Raw genomic sequence first — 25,482 nt, forward strand, 5'->3', positions numbered from 1 at the left:
TAATGTCTCCTTGGTCTCCTATAACCTCTGACTTTATACAGTCTTTCTTCGTCTTTCATGGCCTTGATACTTTTTTTTTTTTTTAAAGTCTTTTTTTTTTTTAATTTTTTTTCAATGTTTATTTATTTTTGGGAGAGAGACAGAGCATGAACGGGGGAGGGGCAGAGAGAGAGGGAGACACAGAATCGGAAACAGGCTCCAGGCTCTGAGCCATCAGCCCAGAGCCTGACGCGGGGCTCGAACTCACGGACCGCGAGATCGTGACCTGGCTGAAGTCGGACGCTTAACCGACTGCGCCACCCAGGCGCCCCGATACTTTTTTTTTTAACGTTTAATTATTTTTGAGAGAGAGAGACAGAGCTTGGGGGGGGCAGGGGGGGCGGATAGAGAGAGAGAGGGAGACACAGGATCCAAAGCAGGCTCCAGGCTTTGAGCTGTCGGCACAGAGCCTGACTTGGGGCTTGAACTCACTAACCGTGCGATCATGACCTGAGCCGAAGTCAGACATTTAACTGACTGAGCCACCCAGGTGTCCCTCATGGCCTTGATACTTCTGGATACTAGTGATCAGGTATTTTGTAGAATTTTTCTGGATTTGTCCAATCCTTTCTTTTTTTTTAAATTTTTTTTTTTTCAACGTTTATTTATTTTTGGGACAGAGAGAGACAGAGCATGAACGGGGGAGGGGCAGAGAGAGAGGGAGTCACAGAGTCGGAAACAGGCTCCAGGCTCTGAGCCATCAGCCCAGAGCCCGACGCGGGGCTCGAACTCACGGACCGCGAGATCGTGACCTGGCTGAAGTCGGACGCTTAACCGACTGCGCCACCCAGGCGCCCCTGTCCAATCCTTTCTTAGGGATAGATGGAGATTGTGGATTTGGGGTAAGATTCACAAAGAGGTGCTGTGCCCTTCTTGTCATATCCTATCAGGGATCATGTGATATCAGCATGACTTATTACCGGTGATGGTGACCTCATTTACTTATATGGATGATGTTCTTCAGGTTTCTCCATTCTAAACTATGTTTCCCTTTTCATACTCTGTTCATTAGAAGTGAGTCACTAAATCTAGCCCAATATGTTCAAGTGGAGGAGAATTAAGCTCCATTTCTTAGCAGAGTTTCAAATAATTGGTGGTCATATGTCAAAACCATAACAGTATAATTTAAGGCAAAATTGATACAAAAAACTGGGGCCCATGATTTGCCCAGGATACACAGTGACTGCATTGCAGGTTTAGGACTCGGATCCACTAGACTTGTTTCCTGAATCAAATATTTATTTATTTTACTTTCAATAAAGGCATTTGTGAATGTACCATGAAAAACATGGGGCAAGCATTTCCTACAACACAATTATTACTGGGCTTATAGGGTAGTTAGGCACACTTGGGAAACACACCCAGAGTTGTACTTCTAAAGATGAGGTGCTGGATTTCACCACTTGGTGGCTGTGCCTCTTCGCCACCTACAAGTTGAAGTCCTCTAGATCTTATCCGCATACTCCTATCCCATAGGTTTCTCCTGTACCTGATTTCTTCCTGCCCTCACCCATACCCCCTGCTGAGTGCTGGAAGGTCCTGAAACAGCCAGGAGACTGAGGACAGACCAGAGAAGAATGTAGGAGATATCCAGGCTGGAGGTGGAGGTTTGGAAGCAGAGTAGGTATGAGTGAGAATGGATACCAGTTTCCAATTTCTGGCATGCTTTGTTTACTGCTGTAGTGCCAGACAAAAATAAGTATTTGTGGAATGGATATAAGGGCAGAAAGATAAGAAGAGAAAGAAAGAATAAAGTTGAGTAAAGGAAGTGAGAATAATTTGGTTGAAGTATCCAACTGTCCCTCCTGTCTTAGTTACATACATGCCCTTCTTACCCCAGATGGCCAAAGCAGGCCTGTCCTTGGTGGAAGGCTTCCAAAACCCGTGTCATCATCACACAGTGATAGGAGTGATATCATGCGTTATACTTAATCCTCTCAGTGCCACTATGCAGGAGGTATTATTTATTGTCCCCTTTTACAGATGGAGCTCAGAGAAGTTAAGCAACTTTCCTGAAGTCACAAAGTGAGTCCTAGATCCATGATTGGAAACCAGACCTCTCTGACTCCAGTGTTGTCTGGAGTGAAGTCTTTTATTCTACAGTAAGACTGGTTAAAATGCAAATTTTAATTTTCAGGAAGTATAAGAACAAAGATTAGAGTGAGTATAAGGACGATGTCAAATACTTTGTTGTCTATATAGGAGGAGGAGGAGAAGGAGGGAAGGAAGGAAGAGAAAGAAAATAAAATAAAAGAAAGGCAAGCAAGCAGTCCTAAAGCTAGAAGCATTGGGGTTTGGTGAAAAGATAATATCTGGAAGAACAGAGAGGAGAGGCTAGAGTTACTGAAAGCAAACTTGGTCCACCTGCCTGTGTCAGGGCTTCTGATTTTAAGAGTAACAACTCCTATTAATTGAGCATTTATTATGCAAATGATTTATTTCTCAGATAATCCCATTATCTCATCTAATCCTCTTTTCAGGTCTCTGAGATGGATACAATTACTATAGGTAAGAAAATAGACTTGCTGGTGTGCCTGGGTGTCTCAGTTGGTTAAGTGTCTGACTTAATTTCGGTTCAGGTCATGATCTCGCAGTTCGTGAGTTTGAGCCCCGCATCAGGCTCTGCACCGACAATGTGGAACCTGCTTGGGATTCTCTCTCTCTCTCTCTCTCTCTCTCTCTCTCTCTCTCTCTCTCTCTCCCCCTCCCCCCCTTTGCCCCTCCCCTGCTCGCTCTCTCTTAAAAATAAACTTTTTAAAAAGTTATATATAAAAAAATATATAGACTTGCCACAGTTCAAGTCACACGGAGAGTGGCAGGCCAAGATTTGAACACAGATCTTCTGATCTCAGGGCCCCAGCTCCAAATCCAAGTGGACCTCCCTTCTTTATAGGGATAAGTGGAAGCTGTGGGCCTCCCCAAAGGCATAGTAGCTGCAGGGAACTCACTGTCCACCCTATCCTCCATGAGGAGATACCTAGGACACCAGTATCACCCTTGAATAAAGTGGGAGAGAAACTCAATAGATGATAAACACACAGATCCTCTTTCAACATCAAAATTTCAACTTGAGGAATGGGTAGATTCTCAATTACTGTCATTTTAGTCTTCCACTCATTTTTTTTTTAATTCAAGTTAATTAACATACAGTATAGTCTTGACTTCAGGAATAGATCCCAGTGATTCATCGCTTACATATGACACCCAGTGCTCCTCCCAAAAAGTGCCCTCCTTAATGCCCATCACTCATGCGATACACTCACTTTTATTTCTCAGAAGCCTTGAAAATGCCTGTTTTACCATAGAATTCTCAGACCTGGGTGCATAAATGTTTATAACCATGAAACCTCTGCAATTTTGGCTTCAATCAGAAACTGCTGTCTCTGATAGATAGAATAATAAGTTTCAGGAGTTTTGTGAATAAGCTCACTTTGACAGCAGCATTAATATCCTTTCCTTGCTGTCTAAGCTTAACTTGTCATTGGCGTAACAACCCTCATGAAATATCCATGGTCTATAATTATAGTTATAAATCTTATGTGTCCTGCTGATGCTATCAGCCAAACTTTAGGAGACATTTTTTTTTTTTAAATATCAGGGTTGTTGTGTTTTGTGGGTTTCTTTTTTCGTCTTTCTTTTTTTTTTTTTTTTTTGGTTATTTGAATTATAAAATACTTCTTTTAACATTTGAAACACTATAGAAGTGTTTAAAATAAAACGAACGACCTTCTCCTTCTTCCCCATATTCCCCCGTTAACTACTATTATGATTACCATAGCTTAACTCCTTCCATATTTTTTTCTTTGCTTTGGGACACACACATATGTATTCAAGACAAAAGGAGCATAGCTATGCATATTATTCTTTAATATGCTTGTCTTAACAAGACATTCTGAACAGCTTTCCAACCCAACATATTCAGATCTACGTTACTCTTTTTCAGAGCTGCATAGAATTTCACAATATATATATATATAACATATATAATAATATATATAATTATAATCATTATCAATCCTCTATTGATAGACATTCAGGATGTTTCTTTTGTTGTTGCTGTTATTAAAGCAATGCTACAATGCACATACTAGTATATACATTTTATGTACTGACAGATAAATTCCTAGAAATGAAATTTCTGGAGTCAGAACTCCTAACAACCTAATCAGATGAAGAATGGTCTTTTGTTGTTTGCATTGATAGATCAGAGAGTATGTACATTTTAAATTTCATTAATAATATTATATTAATTTCCAAAAAGGATCATAGTTGCAGGCAACAGACACTTCTTCAGTTTAACTAAAAAAGAGTTATTAAAAGCAGTTAGGTAGCTCCAGACTCTTCAAGAGGGTAAGGGAACCAGGGAGAGCCACAGCTAGGCCTGTCACCTTTGGGAGCAGTACGCAACCATATGACTGCACTATTGTAGTGTAAATTCCATAACTACCTCTTAACAGCTTGGCCCTTATCACACTGGGGACTGGATGCCAGGTCAGCCACAGATTTCCAGAGAACCACCATGCTTATCAAATAGTGAGACAAGTGTATTAAAGTTTTCCCTTGTGGTTATGATTCTTATCAGGTTCTTGTGTTTCAAGGAGATTTAACCTTATATAATTTGAGGCTATATTATTTGCCATATAATGGCTCTTGATTGTTATTTGTTCTTTGTAGCTTTTATCTTTTATGATAAAATGTTCTTATTTAAATTTTTTTTTTTATATTAGTTTTACTTCTATTGCTTTTTTTAGTCCTGATATGTAATGTAGGCCCATCCCTTCCTTTTCAACATTTTCTTCTCCCATTCTGTTGTTTTTGTCCTTTGATAAGGGAGTTAAACTACTCATTTTTATTGTTACTACCCTATATTTTATCTTGCTCCTTTCATGTTATTTTATGATTACTTTTAATACTTTTCTCTTTCCACTTTTTCCTTTTCATGCTCAGATGCATTGTGATCTTTAAATATCTTATTTGTCATAAATAATTTATAAGTGTTACTATTTGTATTCCCATCTTACTCTTGAGTTCTCCCTATTTTTGTAGTCGTTTAAGTCTCTATTTCCATACTGAGATACCAAAATTAAATAACTAAATCCTTCACCAAACGTTTCACTATCCTGTCTACACCTTCCCTCATCTGCTTCCAAATTAAACAATTTTGGAAATGTATTATTATTTCTCTCTCCCTGCTCCTACTCCCCTCCCCAACTCTTGTGTTTGTTAATATCCTAGAGTTGCAGTTTCATGGTGTTACTAAATGCTCCTTTAACACATGTTTTGACTGTTGTAATTTTTTTTCTTTATAGAGCGAACTATAAATGTACATAAATCATTGCTCATCACCATTTTTATGCCCTTTGTCTTCCACTCTTTTGAAGTCTTTGTTCTCATTGAATTTTTATTTGCAGCAATTTCCTTGAGTAATTTCTTCAGAAAGCATACAGAGATGTTATACTTTTGAGCTCAAAGCTTTCTTTTTTGGGGATGCCTGGGTGGCTCAGTCAGTTAAGCGTCTGACTTCGGCTCAGGTATTTCATGATAATGCGGTTCATGAGTTCGAGCCCCACATCTGGCTCTGTGCTGACAGCTCAGAGCCTGGAGCCTGCTTCAGATTCTGTGTCTCCCTCTCTCTCTGCCCCTTCCCTGCTCACACTCATGTATGTGTCTCTCTCTCTCAAAAATAAACATTAAAAATTAAAAAAAAACTTTCTTTTTTTGTCCTTACATTTAAATAATATATTGGACGGACATGAGATTCTTGAGTCAGAGACTTTTGCTTTAGGAACTTTGTAAATGTTGTTCCACTATACCCAGTTTCAGATATTAGGTCGATTCTCTTTCCTTTGTAAGTAATCTGGTCTCTATCTGCAAGTCTCTGTTCTTGTCTTTTGGCTTCACAAATGCCACTGGAATGTGACTTTTTTCATTAATCTTCCTAGGATTTAGAGTGCCCTCTCAATCTGAAAATCTTGTTTGTTCACAATACCAGAGCAATTTTCTTCTGTCATTTCTTTGATTGTTACTTCTCTCTCTCATACTTTTTTCTCTAATCTGCCATTATTTGGGTATTGGGCCCATAAGTCTCTCATCTATGGATTTTGCCATCCATGTCTCATATCTTTTTGCATATGGTTTCCATTTCTTCAAGTTTTTGCTCTCTGTTGTGAGATATTATTTCCATTTGTTTTTTCCAGAATATTAATTCAGTTCTCATCAGTGACTATTCTTATTTGGTTTCTCTATTGAATTTTTAAATTCAGGAATAATGCTTTTTTTCTTCCAGAGTTCATTTTTTTCCCTGTGATCTAATTGCATCCCCTTAAGAGTTCTCATTACATTTTTTTTTTTTTATTATTATAGTGCTTGTCTGTCTTTTCCATTAGTTCTGCCTGAATAGGAGCCACCTGGTCTTTTTTTTTTTTTTTCTTTTTCTTTTCAGTTGAGTCCTTTTTAATTGGTTGTGATTTTTCTACTCATACCCACACAGGCCAGGCTATTAGTATCTCTTGATGGTGATGAATTGACAGCTGGTGGAAGGTACAGTTGAGGATTTTGACCTAATGTGTTGGCAGCCAAATGAACTGGAAAACCATCATCTCTTTGCTAAGGATGAATGGCAAAGCTCTCTGTTCTTAGGCCTCCTAAGGAAAGAAAAAAGCTGTCCTTTTAAAACTCCTGCAGTTTATATCCAAGGCTGCCAACATCTTTTTAATGGGGCAAGATAAAAAACAGTAACCTTCAAGTGAGGGGAGGAAGTGTGTCTTCCTTTGCAGATGTAGAGAAGGATCTGTTTACTGTGTAAGTAGGGCCCCCTCAGGAAAGTGAGAAATTAGTTGTTTTGCACCAGACTCTGCTAGAAATGCAAACCTTGGACTACTTGGGGCCTCTGAGATGCAAATAATGTTGCCAGAACCTATTTGTTTTTCTCTGAATCCTTGCTTCTGAATTTTTCACATGTAAAATATTTCACATGTAAAATAGTCATGTGAAAAAAATTTTTCAGTGTTTATTTATTTTGAGAGAGCACAAGCGGGGACTAGGCAGAAAGAGAGAGAAGGGCAGGGAGAGAGAGAGAGAGAAGAGAGAGAGAGAGAGAGAGAGAGAAAGAGAGAGAGAGAGAATCCCAAGCAGGCTCCATATTGTCAGCACAGAGGCTGATGTGGGGCTGGAACTCACAAACGTGAGATCATGATCTGAGTCGAAATCAAGAGTTGGACACTCAACTAACTGAGCCACCCTGGCACCGCAGTCTTGTGAAAATCGATGTATGGATTATAAAATGTTGCACTTGCTCACTACTGCAAAAATTTTTTTTCCCAACAGAAACGCTTTAAGAGCAATTTGGAAAGTGACTTTGAAATTAGAAATCATTGTTTTCTTATTTCACACTTAAAAGAAGTTTAACATTTTATCTCCTGATTCTGATTCACCCTTGACAGATATAATGGCTTGCAGATATAAGTTCTGAAGTCAGTTGCCTACCAGAAATGTCAGGTCAGTTCCCAATGTTATGCAGAAAGTAGGAGTGCCTGTGTTTGGCTGGTAGCTAGACAGGTGCAACTGTGTCTTCACAGAGCAGTCCTGGGGAACCATCACTCAGTAAAATGATACTCTTGTAATCCTCAAAGACCTCCCCTTTGCATTCGACTTCATTTACAGATAGCCTTGGATACCAGTTACTGGACAGTCATTAATCATGTCTTCATCTGGGGGAGCATTGCCACTTATTTCTCCATTTTATTTACAATGCACAGTAATGGCATCTTTGGCATCTTCCCAAACCAGTTTCCATTTGTTGGTAAGTGAGTCCTACTATCTGTGGGGGCTAGTGTCATGCTGTCATTTATTTTTCTTTGTAATTTGTTTTCTGTGTTGGGTGGGTGGGATGACGGATGACCAATAATCTTTTCTCTAGGAATGAATTGAGCCAGGCATCTAAAGGTTTTCAGGCTTGAGAAGAGCTCCAAGAGATTAGTTTCTGCTCTCCCTGCCAGATTGAGAAGAGTCACTACAATAGCTGCATATAGGTTTCCAACAGCCTAGATGCAACAGACTGTCCCTTTGCAAACAAGAAGCATAACACATATTTCAAGGTTATCTGAGGGTCTGTAAAAAGGTCATGTATAATACAAAGAAGAGAAAGAAGTGTTAGGCTCTCCCTTTTATCCCACGTGATCACCAATTACACTGCCAAAGTTCACCTGTAGAACTCACTTGCATTTATTTGAGAAAGAAATGAGGTATAATTTAGAGCCATCTAAAAAAAAAGCTGAATGTTCGTCTATAAGTGGCATGTAGAGTGGGCTCTGTAGTTAGACATCCAGGGTTCAGTTGTCAGCTCCACTACTTGAATGCTGGATGACCTTGGGCAGATGCCTTTTCATGCCTTGATGTTTTAAATTCTAAACCAGAGATATTAATAGTTTCTATGTTCATAGGAAACGTGAGGGATACATGAGATACTGCATGTAAAATGTTACCATGTGGCCTGGTACATAGTACTTTTTTAGTAAATGCTAACCATAATGATGGTGATGATGATGATTCAAGCAATTGTGTCTTGATTATTAGTTGGGAACACTGCAGAGTGATTTGAGCAGCAGATGGGTAGCCAAAGAACTCCAAAAATACCTTAACACCCTGTTCTATAATACTACAATGGTGTAAGCCACCATTGTATTCCACATTTCAAAATGATTCCCAGAGGGCCACTGAGCTTTATTCCACAATGAGGCTATTAATATACTTTCTCAGAAGTTTTGAAATCTCTAATATGTTTAAGATAGGTTGGTAACAGTGATGTTTCTCAGCTCCATCCCAGCAAACTGTGGAAAAGAGAGATGCATAGTGTCAGCCTTCTTGAGCTTTATCAGGCAGGACTGAGATTTTCATCCACCAGTTGAGGAATTCAGTCTAAGGAATCCAGAAAAACAATTCTGAGAAAACTTATTTATGTAGAAGGCAAAAGAAGAGCAACTATAGGGCTATGTATTTCCACTGATGCAAAGGCACCTGAAATTATAATTCCAATTAAATGCGCACATACACTTAAGAACCTTCTTTTTCATCTTCTGCCTCACTTTGCATGTCTATGGAAATCTTTAAATTGCACCACTCTTACTTAGCATGAAACATTAATACTTTGTTTACCAAAAGATTACAACCATGTAGAAACATGATGGTTAGGAATAAGAATAAGCATGTTACGAAAGACATTTAACTATTTTTAGTTTTTTTTTTTTCTTTTTATTCCTTCCTTCCTTTTTTTTTTTTTTTTCTTCTTTGGTTGCCAAATCTGAAAGTTCAGCGCATTGATGAGAAGACTTCTAGTCCTAAGAGAGCATTTTAGCACGCATAATGAGACCGGAATGCCTCAACTGGAGAAAGTAGTCTGTGTGAGGACCACTCTCTCCAGCTAAACACATGCCATTCCAGGAATTAATTACTGAGCTCCAATGAGACTTCTCAAAAGTTAGATCAACATTGGGGTTTAAGAAAAAAAAATTTTTTTTTCCTTAGTAGCCAGCAGCAAGCAGGAGTGTGGTTTTAAAGTGAAGCTTGTTTTTCCAACTGTGCCTGGGGGTACTGAGCTTCAAGGAGCTCAAAGAGTCATATAATTTATTGAGTCAAGTTTGTTTCTGCCTAGGCAACTGTAATCGACTGCTCTTTGGTGGGCAAATTCTATCCTCCAAAGCCAGAAAGTGCAGACATACCAGTCAGTAGCCAAGCCCTCATACCCCAAACACATTCAAATGGGGTTAACACTTTAACTTTGAGAGAGGGGACCTGGCTAATTGGAGGTATTATGGCAAATCCCTAGAAAACCAACAGGGACAGATGTTTATTTTGGTCATATAAGTAGGGTTGACATGGTTCTGTAGAATTTGTCTGTCTGCTTAACTGACCCTTATTGCTTTCTTTAAACAAACACCCCAGGATATGAGGTGTGAGTATAAAGTAAGGAAACCGGCTTCAGGCTTGGTGATGAGTTTCACCACAGTATTGCACTAGCATGTTGGATGGCTGCATCAGAAGCCTCCTAGTGAGAGGAATGCTCCTTTCACAAACCCAAGAACATCCCTGATCTCCTTGGAACCTTGAATTGTTCATAACCAAGTAAATGTTAGAGAGATCAGCAAGTCCCTTTGAGGCAGGTTTTCTGAGGTTGCTGCCTGAGTTGTAAAGGTAGCAGCTAAAGCTCTCCTTTTATGGCATAGCCAGTCACCAAGACTATTGAGATTGTACCTGCATCCCAGACATATATTGTATAGTTTTGATATGACAGTTTTATTCAAGAGTCTTTAAGAGCAAATGTGCCTTTTAAAAATAATGGCTGCTTTGTAGTCAAGGGGTCTTGAGGCTGGATGAGAGAATTCTACTTCTTGAGTGAGCTGGACTGAGTCTGGATCAGAGAATACTTGGCTCTGATTGGCTGTCTCCAAGTGATCAGGCCATGAAGCAGTTCCCAAGGGTGATGATCCTACCACTCTTGCCTTACCATCACCTCTGAGCATACTATATACTGGAGAAGACACCTAGTGGTCCTCCCTAGTAGTCCAAACCTCACCATTTCAAAAAAGGCCTTATGGCAATAGACAAAGAGACTATTAATTCAATAATTCAGTCCTATTTATAACCACAGTGTATATTTTTGTCCTTAATAATAGGAAATGCACGACATTCTTTGGCCCAGAAGTGCATCTGGCTTGTTATTCTCTTAACGACAGTGGCTTCTGTTATGCCTGTGGTGGCATTCAGATTTTTGAAAGTGGATTTATGCCCAGCCCTGAGTGACCAGGTATGTTGCAGCGCTGATGAGCATTTGAAGGGCTTGTTCTTGGCTCTTGGAATCATGTCCTTCTCTGCCTGATTGGAAAAACCTAGGAAAGGGATAATGAACATCTCACCAGAAATACCCATAGGTATATGGCATCACATCACAGGAGATGGAACTGCCCACATCTGAATGGACCAGCTTTGTGAATGCCAATGAAGATAAATGTCTAGACTAAATATGAGTGCAAAACTGTTCTAAGGCAAAGGCAAACTATAGGGAAAGTTATTGAAAATGGGGGCAAGTAAAGGATGCAGTAAAAGAGAAACAAGTAATGTATCAGGTGAAGGAATTCTAAATTTTTGTAGAAATGTGGTAGTAGATTCAGAAACATGGGGGAGATGTTACCTTTTGAACAGATTAAGAAAGGGAACAGCAACATGACTGGATTGGAAAATACAAAGTTGAAAATAGAACAGATTATGGAAATTCTTAAACTAAGGGATTAACAGTATATATTTCAGTGTTTTATGAGAAGAGTAGTATAAGCAAGACTATGTCAAGTTAGGTCAGGAACCAGATAAAAAACAGAAAAGGAGAAATAAGGGGGAGACACACTTTTGTAGTTGCATCGTGAGGAGGGGGCAAACACTTATGGAGTGAGTGACCAGGCCAATGATGCTGAGAGGAACTGAGGCAAGGATATCCTCCACATTCTGGGGCCAAAGCATGAGAAGATTCTCTCTGAAATGATTCACATATTCCCCTGTTAGGTCTGTACTTTCCCTTTGGCTCCATGAGCTCATTCTGATATAAACCCAGAAAATGATGGATGAGCTGAAGGAAGGAAGATGATGTTCATTTCTTCCAGTATGTAGTCAGATCATGATTTTATGCTTTTAATGGTTTTCTCCTGACATGAAAGTCAGACTCCAAGAGATCAGTTGAATCAGAGAACAGTGCAGCTTACACCAAACCTTGGATCTTTTTCTCCTCAGCTTTACAGGGAAATCAAAGAAATGTTGGAAACCTACCCAAATGATGTTGAGCTCTTCTAAAGGCTGCAAAACAAACAAACAAACAAACAAACTAAAAGAAATCAAAACCCTGAAAATCTCATGATATACTGACCTACCACAAGAGTTGGAAATGTCTGACTCTCATTTTCTAAATTTTCTCTTAGTCCAGTTACTAATGACTATTGGATCTTGAGAATCTTTAAGAGAAAGGGGGAAAGGCCTGTGTTTGGAGCCTGGGATTATAGATCAGTATTCTGACTGTGTTTGGATACTGCATGTTAGAAAATCCTTCTGTATAAAAGTATGTTCCTATTCATTTAAGATGGACCTGTAAGATGGAGACAGTAATGAAATTTGTCCTAATACTTCTTGCTTACTTAATAGTCTCTCGGTAGGAGTAAAACTTGACCAGTGCCCACTACGGTCTTTGGGGTGGAAAATTTCTTGGTTTTGTGGTGAAACACTTCTTTTTGCAATGAAGGTGATTATTTTGTTATGGTTGATGTTTCTCATGAAAAGGCTTTCTCTTCATAAAGTGGCCCAGGGCCTAGAGTCTGTCATTTGGATGCATCATCTCACTCTGGGTCTCCTTCCCCTCTAGATCCGTCGGAGGCAAAAAGCTCAAAAGAAGGCAAAGCCCTCACGTAGCCGAAGGCCTCAGACTCGCAGGTCAAGCTCAAGAAGATCTGGATATGCTTTTGCTCACCAAGAGGGCTATGGAGAGCTTATCACATCTGGAAAAAATATGCGAGCTAAAAATCCACCCCCAACACCAGGGCTGGAAAAGACACTGTATAATAGCACTAGCTGGATTGAAAATTTATGTAAGAAAACCACAGACACAGTGAGCAGCTTTAGCCTGGATAAAACAGTGAAACTGTGAGTCAAGATGAATTTAAACCACATAGCTACTTTTCACTTCAGCCGAAGCTGAAATTCAGCTGGCTCCAGAGTTTGCGATCAGGGGCTGAGGTGGGCAGATTGCCTCAGTTCAAATCTCTGGCAAACAACTGCCAGGGCCCACCAAATAGGGGTGCACTCTCTGGGAAACCAGGCCAGATGGTCACTGTCTAATTTGTGATTTGCTGGGCAAAGGCCTCACAATACAAACAGAGGTTTTTCTTACCAACCTAGATACCAACTGAACTGAACTTTAGAATCTTATTAATGGAGAAAAATTTGTAACTCTGCATATACATTGAATGGATCTTCAAGTGGATAAAACGAGTGCAATCAAAAGGTATACATCTCAGCTGTGAAAAGCATGCTGGTTGACAGATAAGCATGTATATGTGAGATCAGCCTTTCCCAAAATACATTTTTAAGATGTACAACGTGTACTATGGTGCTTTCAGATTAACAGCTGTTTGTGACTCTCAAGTCTGGATATCTACATACCATGTGTGTTCAGCCAGGACAAACACATCACCTTCATGCCCGTAGAATAGAAAAACATGTTGATGTTCCTCCTTTTGTTTTTTTGTTTGTTTGTTTTTTTGTTTGTTTGGTTTTTTTTTTTACCGGTCTGAAGACAGAGTAGATTGGAGCATCTTTATAGTGGGATAAAAACTGCAAATTTGGTCAAATGTATTCACAAACCCTCAGGGACATGTTCATGAAATGTCCAAGAGGGGCTCTCTAGTAAGTATTCCGGACACTTTTCTATGACTTTTATACCATCCTCAGTAGTAACTTGCCCTGCATCATCCGGTGCCATTAATGAAACCAGCATAGCATTGGAATTTCACACTTTAATGAGAATATTCCAAATAGTGTATAGGCAAATACTTTAAACACTTCCAATTTTAAAAAGTTCAGACTTGAAACCAAACAAATTAATAAACAGTCTCTTCAATTACTATTTAAGTACTCAGGTTTAGGTCATTCAGCGTTAGTCACTTTCGATATTCAGCTCTTGTGTTTATAATTGAAGCATATATGTAAAGTTAGTTTTACATATATGGAGATGTTCCAGTCCAGACTTTGAATCCATATGTGAGTTACCACTGTAGTTCCTGTAAAAGAATTCAGGCATATTTGTGTTCAGACTCCAGCTTTATTACTTCTTACCTCTATAACCTTGGGCAGGAAATGTGCCTCCTCTGAGACTCACTTTCTTCCTCTGCAAATGAGGATATACTGCCTACCTCATGTGGTTGTTTGGGGATTATCAGAGCACAAATTCTTAAATCATTGAAAACATAATTTTCATATGAATAGACTTCCACTTAACTCATCATCAGAATAGCAGCAATTTGAAGAGAATGTGAAATTGGAATTTAACTAGTCAGTAGGAAAAGCCTTGGAATGAGATTGCAAAATAAGATATAAAACTGGTTAGTGTGCTACAGAGAAATAGAACTATCGCCCTGGAGGTAAATTTCTCTGTCAGAAAGTACAAATAAAACATCATCATGCTTTACCAATTTTCTACAAGTCCATCTCCAACTTTACCAGGTCCCTAATCTGGTCTCTGTTGAATTATTATTCAAAGTTGTCTTTCCCAAGAGAGTCAGATGGCCCTTGGCTGGGTTTGATGGATAATGGGCTAGCACACGAGATGACACAATCTTCCCCCACCCCCACCCACCTTTTTGTTGTTGTTGTTCATAGTTTCCTAGTCCAGGATAATTTTTCCTGAATAGGATAAAATAAGATAATGTGTAAAAGACCCTAATCCAGTGTTTTGATCATAGTAAATACTCATAGATATTCCCTTTTCCCGACATGCCTGCATGGACTTACCCAGATACTAGTTTTTGATGTCAAACTTGTGATTAGTTTCACTGTTTGCTCACTTTTTGTAACATTTTTGAAAGATTTGAAAACCTCCAGTAAATGGTTTGGCGCTATTGGTGTTTGATGTTGTGTGTCTTCTTTTTTGTGAACTCACCAGGGAGAGTTTTTGTCACATTGTTAACTGAGTTTTTTCTCCTCCTGAGTTTCCCTCTCCTTTACATGGCTGGGGAAAATGTATACCATTCTTAGGATCAGAGTCAAGAATCAAATGAACTGATGGGACCTAAGTGTAAGGAGTGGGAAAGATTAGGAATCATCCAAGTTTGCAAATTCAGTTCAAATTAAATAAGGCTGTTTGAAAACAGATAATGTGGATGATTGCGAGAGGAACACATTATCAACTCCCTTTGGCCCCACGAGATCCAAAAAAAGCTGCCACACCCATTGCGAGGTCATGCAATTCCTAGTGCCAGGGATTATTTTGAACCTGAAGATAAAGAGCCTGAGGAGTGGGTGATGATGGTGGTGCTCTGGGGAATAATGAAATTTTAATTTTGCATAAATGTTATCAGATTACTTGGGGGGGCACCCTTTTTTCTAGATTCAGGACTGAAATTGGTAAATTGTGTTTTAAATTCTCAATCGTAAATTTTGAGCTGTTTTAGGCCATTGAAAATTGTACTCCCTTGACTTAGATCTGCTATCTTTGTCTCTCTCCTATGCCTACAGGTATACATACCTATGAAGGAAAGAAGGAAAGAGAGAGGGTTGAAGAAAACAATAGCCATAGAGCAAGAAAGGAAAAAGGGAATGAAGGGAAGAAGGGAGAAAGGGAGAAAAGAGTTTCCAGGTGATAGGACTTTCAGAAAAATAAATTTAATTCCTCAAGGAAAAAATCGATTGTAATTGAGAAGTAAATACTAAAACCTCCTTCATAGTTGGTGTGAGACCAAGAAAATTTTGTTTGCAAGGGGGCCAGGAACTCTGGTTTCTCCTCACAGTAAGGCTGCTGATTTCTTTGAGGGTATGCTACCTGACTTGCCCAGGCCTTAGTATCTCAGTCCATCAATGGAGAAACTGGGCAGTCTGGTCACAAAGACCCTTTCTCATTCACCCATTCTGTGAACTGTTTTTGCCAATATTGCCCACAGTGTATTTGTAGTTGTTTTTGGACAGAGAGAAAGAGATTGAAAGAGAGAGGGAGAGATAGATTAAGCTGGATGCTCTCTTGAGTGCAAAGCTTGGGTCCTGTACTGGTTTGTGTTTCTCTAGAACAACCCCTGGTGCCCTGTTGTCTCAAGGCTTCTCTCATGTTACCACAGAGGTGATAAATCCTATAGTCATGCTTCATCTAGGTCAGTTGAACACTTGCAGTTTCTTGCTAATAATTCACTGAGATCTTATACCCACACTCTCTCTCCCTCTCTGCCACTTTAAATATCAATGGTATACAGATACAAGGTAAAATACTCAGCCCAGTAAGAAGAGGGCCATTTTTAAGTCATCTCTACCTGGTCTCTGGGCTTAGAGGGGATTCTTTGGGCCTTTGCTTCCTTAGGATTCAAGGCAAAACAACAGAGCTTGAGTAATTTCCTTCATAGTTATATAGAACTTTTCAGTTATGCATCTTCTGAAACTTTTCACTTTATGTAGCAAGTCGCCGTATTTAAACAAATTGGATTCTTTGAGCGTTTACAACCCTGTGAGGTGGTCAAGATGTTTATGGTTCTTTGGGGTTTGTTTTGTTTTGTTTTTTTTAGCCCTATTATTATTTTAATTGCAGTATAGTTAACAGTGTTATATTAGTTTAAGGTGTACAATATAGTGATTCAACAATTCTATATATAATTCATTGCTCCTAATAAGTGTACTCTTATCCCCTTTACCTATTTCACCATCCCCCTCCCCCCTCCCTTCTGTTAACCATCAGATTGTTCTCTATAGTTAAGAGTCTATTTCTTCATTTGTCTCTCATTTTTCCCCTTTGCTACTTGTTTTGTTTCTTAATTCCACATACAAGTGTAATTATGGTATTTGTCTTTCTCTGACTTATTTTACTTAGCATTTTATTCTCTAGCTCCATCCGTGCTGTTGCAAATGACAAGATTTCATTCTTTTTATGGCTGAGTAATATTCCAGTGTGTGTGTGTGTGTGTGTGTGTCTGTGTGTGCACGCGCACACACGCAAACATACCACACATCTTTATCCATTCATGTAATAATGGACACTCGGGCTGCTTCTTTAATTTGGCTATTGTAAATAATGCTGGTATAAACACAGGGGTGCATGTATCCCTTTCATTTAGTGTTTTTATATTTTTCAGGTAAATACCCAATAGTGCAATTATTGGGTTGTAGGGTAGTTCTATTTTTAACTTTTTGAAGAAGCTCCATACTGTTTTCCACAGCGGCTGCACCAGTTCGCCTTCCGGCAAACATTGAATAAGGGTTCCTTTTTCTCCACATCCTTGCCAACACTTCTTGTTTCTTGTATTTTTGATTTTAGCCACTCTGACAGGTGTGAGGAAATATCTCATTGTAGTTTTGATTTGCATTTCCCTGATGGTGAGTGATGCTGAGTATCTTTTCATGTTTCTGTTAGCCATCTGTAAGCTATCTGTATGTCTTCTTTGGAGAAATACCTGTTTGTGTCTTCTGCCCATTTTTTAATTGGATTATTTGTTTTTTGGGTGTTGAGTTGTATAAGCTCTTTATATATTTTGGATACTAACCTTTTATCCCATATGCCATTTGCAGATACCTTCTCCCATTCAGTAGGCTTTTAGTTTTGTTGGTTGTTTCCTTCATTGTTCAGAAGCTTTTTATTTTGATGTAGTTCCAATAATTTATTTTTGCTTTTGTTTTTCTTGCTTCAGTTGATCTACCTAAAAAAATATTGCTGCAGGTAATGTCTGAGAAATTGTTGCCTGTGATCCTTCTAGAATTTCTATGGTTTCAGGGCTCACATTTAGGCCCTTGATCCATTTTGAGTTTTTGTGTATGGTGTGAGAAAGTGGTCCAATCTCATTTTTTGCATGTAGCTGTCCCATTTTCTCAACACTGTTTGTTGAAGAGACTGTAGTTCCCCCATTGCATAACCTTGCCTCCTTTGTCAGTTAATTGACCATATAATCATGGGTTTATTTCTGGGCTATCTATTCTGCTCCATCGACTAATGTGTCTTATTTTTGTTTCAGGACCATACTGTTTTGATCACTATAGCTTTGTATTATATTTTGAAATCTGGGATTGTGATATCTCCCATTTTGTTTTTCTTTATCAAGATTGCTTTGCCTATTCAGTGCCTTTTATAGTTCCATACAAATTTTAAGGGATTACATAGGGATTATATAAAATCTGTAGATGGCTTTGCATCATATGGACATTTTAACAATATTCTTTCAATCCATGAGCATGTAATGTCTTTCCATTTCTTTGGGTTTTCTTCAAATTCTTTCATCAGTGTTTTATACTTTTCAAAGTACAGGTATTTCACCTCTTTGGTTAAGTTGATTCCTAGGTATTTTGTTATTGTTGGTACAATTATAAATGGGACTGTTTCTTAATTTCTCTTTCTGTTGCTTCATTTTTAGTACGTACCAGTACAACAGATTTCTGTACATTGATTTTGTATCCTCTGAGCTTACTGAATTAATTTATCAGTTCTAATAGTTTTTTGGTGGAATCTTTAGGGTTTTCTGTATATAGTATCATGTTATCTGCAAATAGTGAAAGTTTTCCTTCCTTCTTACCAGTATGGATGCCTTTTATTTCTTTTTGTTGTCAGACTGCTGCAGATAGGACTTGCAATACTATGTTGAATAAATGTGGTGAGAGTGGACATCCTTGTTCCTGACCTTAAGGGAAAAGCTCTCAGTTTTTCATGATTGAGTATGCTGTTAGCTGTGAATTTTTCATTGATGGCCTTTATTATGTTGAGGTATGTTCTCTCTAAATCTATTTTGTAGAGCATGCATGTTGTACTTTGTCAAATGCTTTTTCTGTTATCTATTAAATGATTATGTGGTGTTTATCTTTTCTCTTATTGAAGAAATGCATCAAACTGATTGATTTGTGAATACTGAACCACACCTGCATCCCAGGAATAAATCCCACTTGATCATGGTGAATTATTTTTATAATGTATTGTTGGATTTGGTTTGCTCATATTTTGTTGAGGATTTTTGCATCTATGTTCATCAGAAATACTGTTCTGTAGTTCCCTTTTTTTTTTTTTTTTTTTTTTTGTAGTGTCCTTATCTGGTTTTGTTATCAGGGTCATGCTGGTCTCATAGAATAAATTTGGGAGCTTGCTTTATTATCCCACTTTTTGGAATAGTTTGAGAACAGGTATTAATGCTTCTTTAAATGTTTGGTAGAATTCACTTGTGAAGCTGTCTGGTCCTGTCTTTCGTTTTTTGGGAGTTTTTTGGTTACTGATTTAATTTCATTGCTGGTAATTGGTCTGTCCAATTTTTCTATTTCGTCCTGATTCAGGTTTGGGAGGTTATATGTTTCTAGGAATTATCCATTTCTTGTAGGCTGCTTAATTTGTTGGCATATAATTTTTCATAATATTCTCTGATGATCCTTACTATTTCTGTGGTGTCAGTTGTTATTTCTCCTCTTTCACTTCCAATTTTGTTTATTTAAGTTCTGCCCCCTCCCCCTCTTTCTCTGAGTCTGGTGAAAGGTTTATCGATTCTGGCAGTCTTTACAAAGAACCACCTCCTGATTTCACGGATCTATTGTTGTTTTAGTTTCTATTTCATGTATTTCTGCTCTAATGTTTATTATTTCCTTCCTTCTTTTAGTTTTGGGTTTTGTTCTTTTACTAGCTCCCTTAGGTATAAGGTTAGGTTGGTTGAGGTTTTTCTTGCTTCTTGAAGTAGGCCTATATTGCTGCTATAAACTTCCCTGTTAGAACAACTTTTGCTGCATCCCAAAGATTTTGGACCATTGTGTTTTCATTTTCATCTTTCTCCATGTGTTTTTTTATTTCCACTTTCATTTCTTGGTTGGCCTGTTCATTGTTTAATAGCATGTTATTTAGCCTCTATCTATTTATATTTTTCCAGACTTCTTATCGTGGTTGATTTCTAGTTTCTTAGTGTGCAGTCAGAAAAGATGTATGGCATGACTTTTTTTTTTTTTTTTTTTTTTTTTTTTTAGTTTGCTGACACTTGTTTTGTGGCCTAATATGTGATCTACTTTGGAGAATGTTCCATGTGTACTTGAGAAGATTGTGTATTCTGCTGTTTTAGGATGGCATGTTTTGAATATGTCATTCAAAGCCACTGTTTCCTTGTTGATTTTGTTTGGATGATCTATCCTCCTAAGTGGAGAGTTAACGTTCCCTAATATTATGATATTACTATTGATTACTTCCTTTATGTTTGTTATTAGCTGCTTTATGTATTTGGGTGCTTTCATGTTAGGTGCATAGATATTTACACTTGTTAATTTTTGTTGGATTTTTCCCTTTATGATTATATAGTGTCCTTTGTCTCTTCTCACAGTCTTTGTTTTTTAAAGTCTATTTTGTCTGATATAAGCATTTTATACTGGCTTTCTTTTCACTTCCTTTCTGCATGTGTCTAGGTCTGAAATGAGTCTCTTGTAGGCAGCATATAGGTGGATCTTTAAGCCATCACCCCATGTCTTTTGATTGGAGCACTTAGTCCCTTTACGTTCAAAGTACATATTGATAGGTATGTACTTATTGCCATTTTTTTCCTCGTTTTATGGGTTTTTTTTGTAGTTCTTCATTTCTTTCTTACTGTCTTCTCTCACACTGGTTGGTTTTCTTTAGTGATATAACTGGATTTCTATTTTTTGTGTATTACTGGTTTTTGGTTTGTGGTTACCATTTGGTTTATATATGGCATCTTATACTTTAGCAGTTATTAGGTTGATAATTGCTGAAGTTTCAATCCATTATTTACTCCTCCACCCCACCCCCACATTTTAGGTATATGATGTCATATTTTATATCCATTTAATTTATAAATCGCTTGACTCAATTTTGTAGATATAAAATTTACTGCTTTTGTGTTGCTTTCTTACTCCTATTTATGATTTTTCTTTTCCACTCAGTGTCCCCTTTAATATTTTTTATATGTCTGGTTTAGTGGTGATGAATTCCTTTAATCTGTTTGTGTGGGGAAACTCCTTCTCTCTCCTTCCATTCTCTATGATAGCCTTACTGGATAAAGTATTCTTGGTTGTAAGTGTTTTTCTTTCAGCATTTTGAGCAGATCATTATGCTCACTTCTAGCCTTCAAAGTTTCTACTGAAAAATTAGCAGAAAGCCTTATGAAGTTTCCCTTGTTTGTAATCGTTTTCATTTGCTGCTTTTAAAATTCTTTTTGCCCTTTTAATTACTATGTGGCTTGTCTAGACATCCTTGGATTGATGTTGGCAGTTGTCTGTCCCTCCTGGATCCATATCTCTATTTTCTTCCTCAGACTCAGAAATTTTCAACAGTTCTTTCTTCAAATGAATTTTCTTTTTTCTCTCTTCTCCTAGGATCCCTATACTGTGAATGTTACTATGCTTGATAGTGTTGTGAGTTACCAAAGTCTATTTTATATTATTATTTTTCCCCTCTCTTATTTAGCTTGATTGCTTTTAATTACTCTGTCCTCCAGGTTGTGATCTGTCCTGCTTCCTGCAGTCTACTGTTCATTCCATCTAGTACATTTTTCATTCCACTTATTATTTCTGATTGGTTCTTTTTATATTTTCTCTTAAATGCCTCGCTAAGGTCTTCTACTCTTTTCTCAAGTCTCATGAGTATCCTTATGATCATTAATTTAAATTCTCTACTAGGCATATTATTTCCATTTTGCTTAAGACTCTTGCTTCTGATTTTGTATTGTTCTTTCATTTGGGACACAGTCCTCTGTCTCCTCATTTTGTATGTCTGTTCTTATGTGTTAGGAAAGTCAGCTACATCTCCTGCCCTTGAAAGTAGTGGCTTTATGAAGAAGAGTGCCATGCAGTGCAATGTCCCCTCTTCACCAGAACTGGCACTCCAGGGGTTTTGGCTATATGTACTATTGTGTGTACCTTAACATTATGGCTGAGCCACATTTGCCTTCTTTCAGTCATCTGCCTGTTGTGGTCATAGTTTGTTCCCTGTGTTGTTATTGGGCCAACCTGGGGCTGCCTTGGCTTGAGTTGAGCCAAACAGGTGTTTGCCAAATATGCAGTAGCACTGAACTACAGGGCACTTACCCTGTGTTGTCCCCTGAGAAGCTGTCATTGGGGAGGCCTGAAGTCAAAGAAGATATTTGCCCCTAGCCCACCCTGGGGCCATAGTTGGATGGGTGTGTTTTATCTTCTCCTCTCCCTAGATGCGGGAGTCCACCTTGGAATGGTGCTGGTCCCTTCCAGGGCTGCTTGCACACTGCCAGGCTTGTGGGACTGCTTTGGATTGGCTCTACCCAAGGTCATATTGGAGGGGGAAAGTCCACAGGAGAACACCAGGGTGGAGCTTGCACTTATTAGGAAGGTTTGTGAAGGTCTGCTGGGGGAGGGGACCTGGAGACAAGGGCAGGATGGAGGCAGCATGTCTGCAGTCTAATATGGGGTAGGGCATGCTGCTGGCAAGTGGGTGTGGGTGCAGCTTTGGTTTCTGCAGGTGTCTCTGTGTCTAAGCTGGGGGGCAGGGGATGTAAATGGTGCTTGCTAGCCCCTTTGTTCCTGGAGAAGTCTCCCAAGGGTCCCTGTGCCATAAACAAATCTCATTCCCTGTTTCCCAGGGCCCTTGTGCTCTCTCTTTCAGGTTGGGGACTCATTTTCCTCTTGCCCTCAGGCTCTTCTAGAACTGAACCTGCTGATTTTTAAAGGTTTGGGTGTTAAGCCCCATTGGTTATAAGAACTGGTGAAATTTGGTTCCTCTGGTTTTCATAGCCAAATGCTATGAGGATTCATCTTCCCTGTGTGGGTTCCCTGTGCCTGGGTTGTCTGATGTGAGGGTCTTTTTCTTTACCTTTTCTGTGCCCACTGGGTCCTTCCCTCCCACAGACAGTCCTGTGGGTCAGTTTCACTCCTAACTGCATCTCCACCTTTCCTACCATCTTCCATGTGTTCTCTACATTTATCTGTGGAGAATCTTGTTCTGTTAGCATTTAGGTTGTTCTCTGGGCTATTTACATTGGTGTGGGTGTAATCTAGTCCTATCCATGGGACAAGGTAAGCTTGGGATCCTATTTCACCTGCTTCCCCAGAAATCCTCCAGAATGTTCATGTTAAACCCTTTTTAGGAAGAGGATATTGATGCACAGAGAGATTAAGTGCTTTGTCCAATATCCCACAGAAAGTAAAAAAGCTAGAACCCACTCAGATCGGCCACCAAATCCAGAGCTTCTTAGCTATAACTACTCATTTCACACCAGGATCTCCTCATAGACATGGGATTTGTAAACAAATAGTCCAGCTTCCTTCTAAAGCAGTAATCCAATTTTTCAAGTGTCCAGATTTAGGGAAGAAGAGCAAACAAAGGTCAACATGTTTTGAAAGGTATATTTCAGGAGTTCTCTTTTCTCTCAATGCAAATAAGCAAGATTTCCTCCATTGCTTCCTTTGTCTTATGCATTTCATGAACTTATATAGGCATAGAGTGCAAACAAGGAAAATATTCATGCTTCAAACTATTTTTAAAATTTCTAGAAAGTACCACAAATCAGAAAGGTTGTAATTCTGAATTTTATGGTAAGGAGTTGCATTATTCTGTTAGTGTGTGCACAAAATGCCTTGATATTGATGTGATCTAATTACGTCAGTTAAACCCTCAAAATTATTATTTCACATTTTAAAAATTAGATACGAATTTTATTAGTGGAAGAAGCTAGCAATAATGATGGCTTTCAGACTGTGATGGGCTTTTGTGGGTCAGGGGTCAGAAAATCATGTGGGGCCACAATTTTCCAATTTTTACATTAACATCTGGTGTTAAACGTCTGAAGTTTGCTTTACTGCGTCACATTTCATTCCTCAGTGAAAAATCATAAACTTTTGCAATTCTCTAGACTAAGCATTTCGCCGAACTGCCTGGAAGCCAGAACTAAATGACCCATGTGTTTCAAAATGCTCATTGCAAAAGATTTGGAGGCCCTCACTGGGCTAATCTGTACATGTGGAGCTATGACTTAACCAAGAAAGGGGCCTATCTGTTCTAGAGTTTCAAAACTTCCTGGCAGATCTATTCCTGTAACTGGTGCAGAATGCAAATCAGTTTAAAGCTGCGTAAGTAAATGTCCAGAGTTCAAGAAATAATAATGATGAGTTGGCCAGAATCTCTGGCTATCTCCATTCAGATTCCCGTAAGGTTTATAAGGGCAAGTTTAAATTTTTAATAAACTGCAGCCCTGGGCTTATACAAAAATATTTTATTGAACCAGGATACATGGAGAAATTATGGCTAACTTAATTTAGAAATAAAGTAATGATTGAGAAATCTAGTCATTTCATTCTTGTCACCATTTTTTCTTTACTCCCTGCTTTCTTCTATGTAAATATGAGCAGTGAGTAGGATACCTTATTTAATGGTTGGTAGTTCTACCTCTAGTGCATTTTCTTTCTCCTCAGTGTGCAAATGCTGTATAAATAAATATATAAATACAGCTGATGCACAGAGATTGGAGAGCAGTCACTCTGACTCCAGAACACCCTGAGAAAAAGTTTTGAATAAAACTCCTGTTATTTTCTTGAGATGTTGTCACTTTCATTAAATGATGTTTGAAAAAAAATTGGGATGATAATTAGATGATTAGGAGAGATAATAAGAATGGACAGAGGCTATTAATAACTTGCTGCCCCACTGCTAATGGTAGCTGGCCCTCATTCTTACTCTGACCATGTTCTAAGTCACATATGGAAACAATTCTTATTTTTCTTTATAAGATACTTGGTCTGAAGCAGATAGAAGAAAGATTTTCTAAGCCAAGCAATTTATAGATACTATAGGGAAGGTCAAAATATTTTCTTGGTATTTCTTCATACAAATAAGGTAATAATTTATATTTCTAACAGCTATAAGATGGGTATTAAACAACAGAAATAGCTTCTAACTGTACATTAATGTAAAGTATCCTCAAGTATTGTAAATGGTTTCTTACCTATACAAATTGCTATTATTGATCAAATAGTTTTATAAATTAAAAAAACCTATAAATAATTATGGTTCAGGAGTTTGGGAGTTTAGTTACATTTTTTGGCAATAGAAAAGATCATTGGAAATATCTTTTTGATTGGCAGGGTTTTATTTTATGGCTCTGTTTCTTCCTTACAGTTCTCAGCATAAGGTTTATACTTTGCTTACTTCCAGTAATTTTGTCATCTCAGATGAAATGTGCTAAAACACTTGGCACTACCGGGCTAAGCACAGGGTTTGGGAAGGAGAGTGGATAGGATACATAAGAAGCAGAAAGTTTCTCTTTCTTGCCCTTGGGGAGGTTCTAATCTAGAATCTTTCTACAGTGCCTTACACATATCATAGTTCATTGAATTCATTTCAAAGATGCACCATTTATATATTATTTTAAAAATAAAAAATATTGCCAATTATTGTAAATATAAAATATGGTCATTTCTGGATTGTGGGAGATTGAGAAATGGCTGGTGGAAAACTACCGTGTATGGTGACTACTGTTCTAAGATGTTTGAAGATATTAGTTTCACTTGTTGTTTGGGGATAGGAAATAGGATCTCTTTTACAGCTAAGGGAAAGGGAGAGAGCCTGGAGGGACAGGAGCAAGGGGGTACTTTCCCAAGGGAACCTATCAGAGGGCCTCTTCACAGAGCACTGGTGATGCCTAGAACAAGGAGAGCACTGCAGCAACTATCCCCCAGCATATGCACTCCCCCAGTACCCCACAGGATAAATACCTTTGTGGCATTTTC

At 38.4% G+C, this 25,482-nt stretch overlaps 1 protein-coding gene across 1 annotated transcript in view; it reads left to right on the forward strand.

Moving 5' to 3' along the window:
• The window catches only part of ATP8B4 (ATPase phospholipid transporting 8B4 (putative)), a 240,012-nt gene extending 225,325 nt beyond the window's left edge, over positions 1–14,687 (forward strand). The window contains exons 24-26 of the mRNA XM_030318217.1: positions 7,702–7,840; positions 10,710–10,840; positions 12,437–14,687. Coding sequence (XP_030174077.1) covers positions 7,702–7,840; positions 10,710–10,840; positions 12,437–12,718 — 552 coding nt within the window. The 3' untranslated portion in view covers positions 12,719–14,687. The remainder of the gene's footprint in view (positions 1–7,701; positions 7,841–10,709; positions 10,841–12,436) is intronic.
• Positions 14,688–25,482: the final 10,795 nt, after the last annotated feature.

Source organism: Lynx canadensis, chromosome B3, assembly GCF_007474595.2.
Source record: "Lynx canadensis isolate LIC74 chromosome B3, mLynCan4.pri.v2, whole genome shotgun sequence".
Classification (NCBI taxonomy): Eukaryota; Metazoa; Chordata; class Mammalia; order Carnivora; family Felidae; genus Lynx; species Lynx canadensis.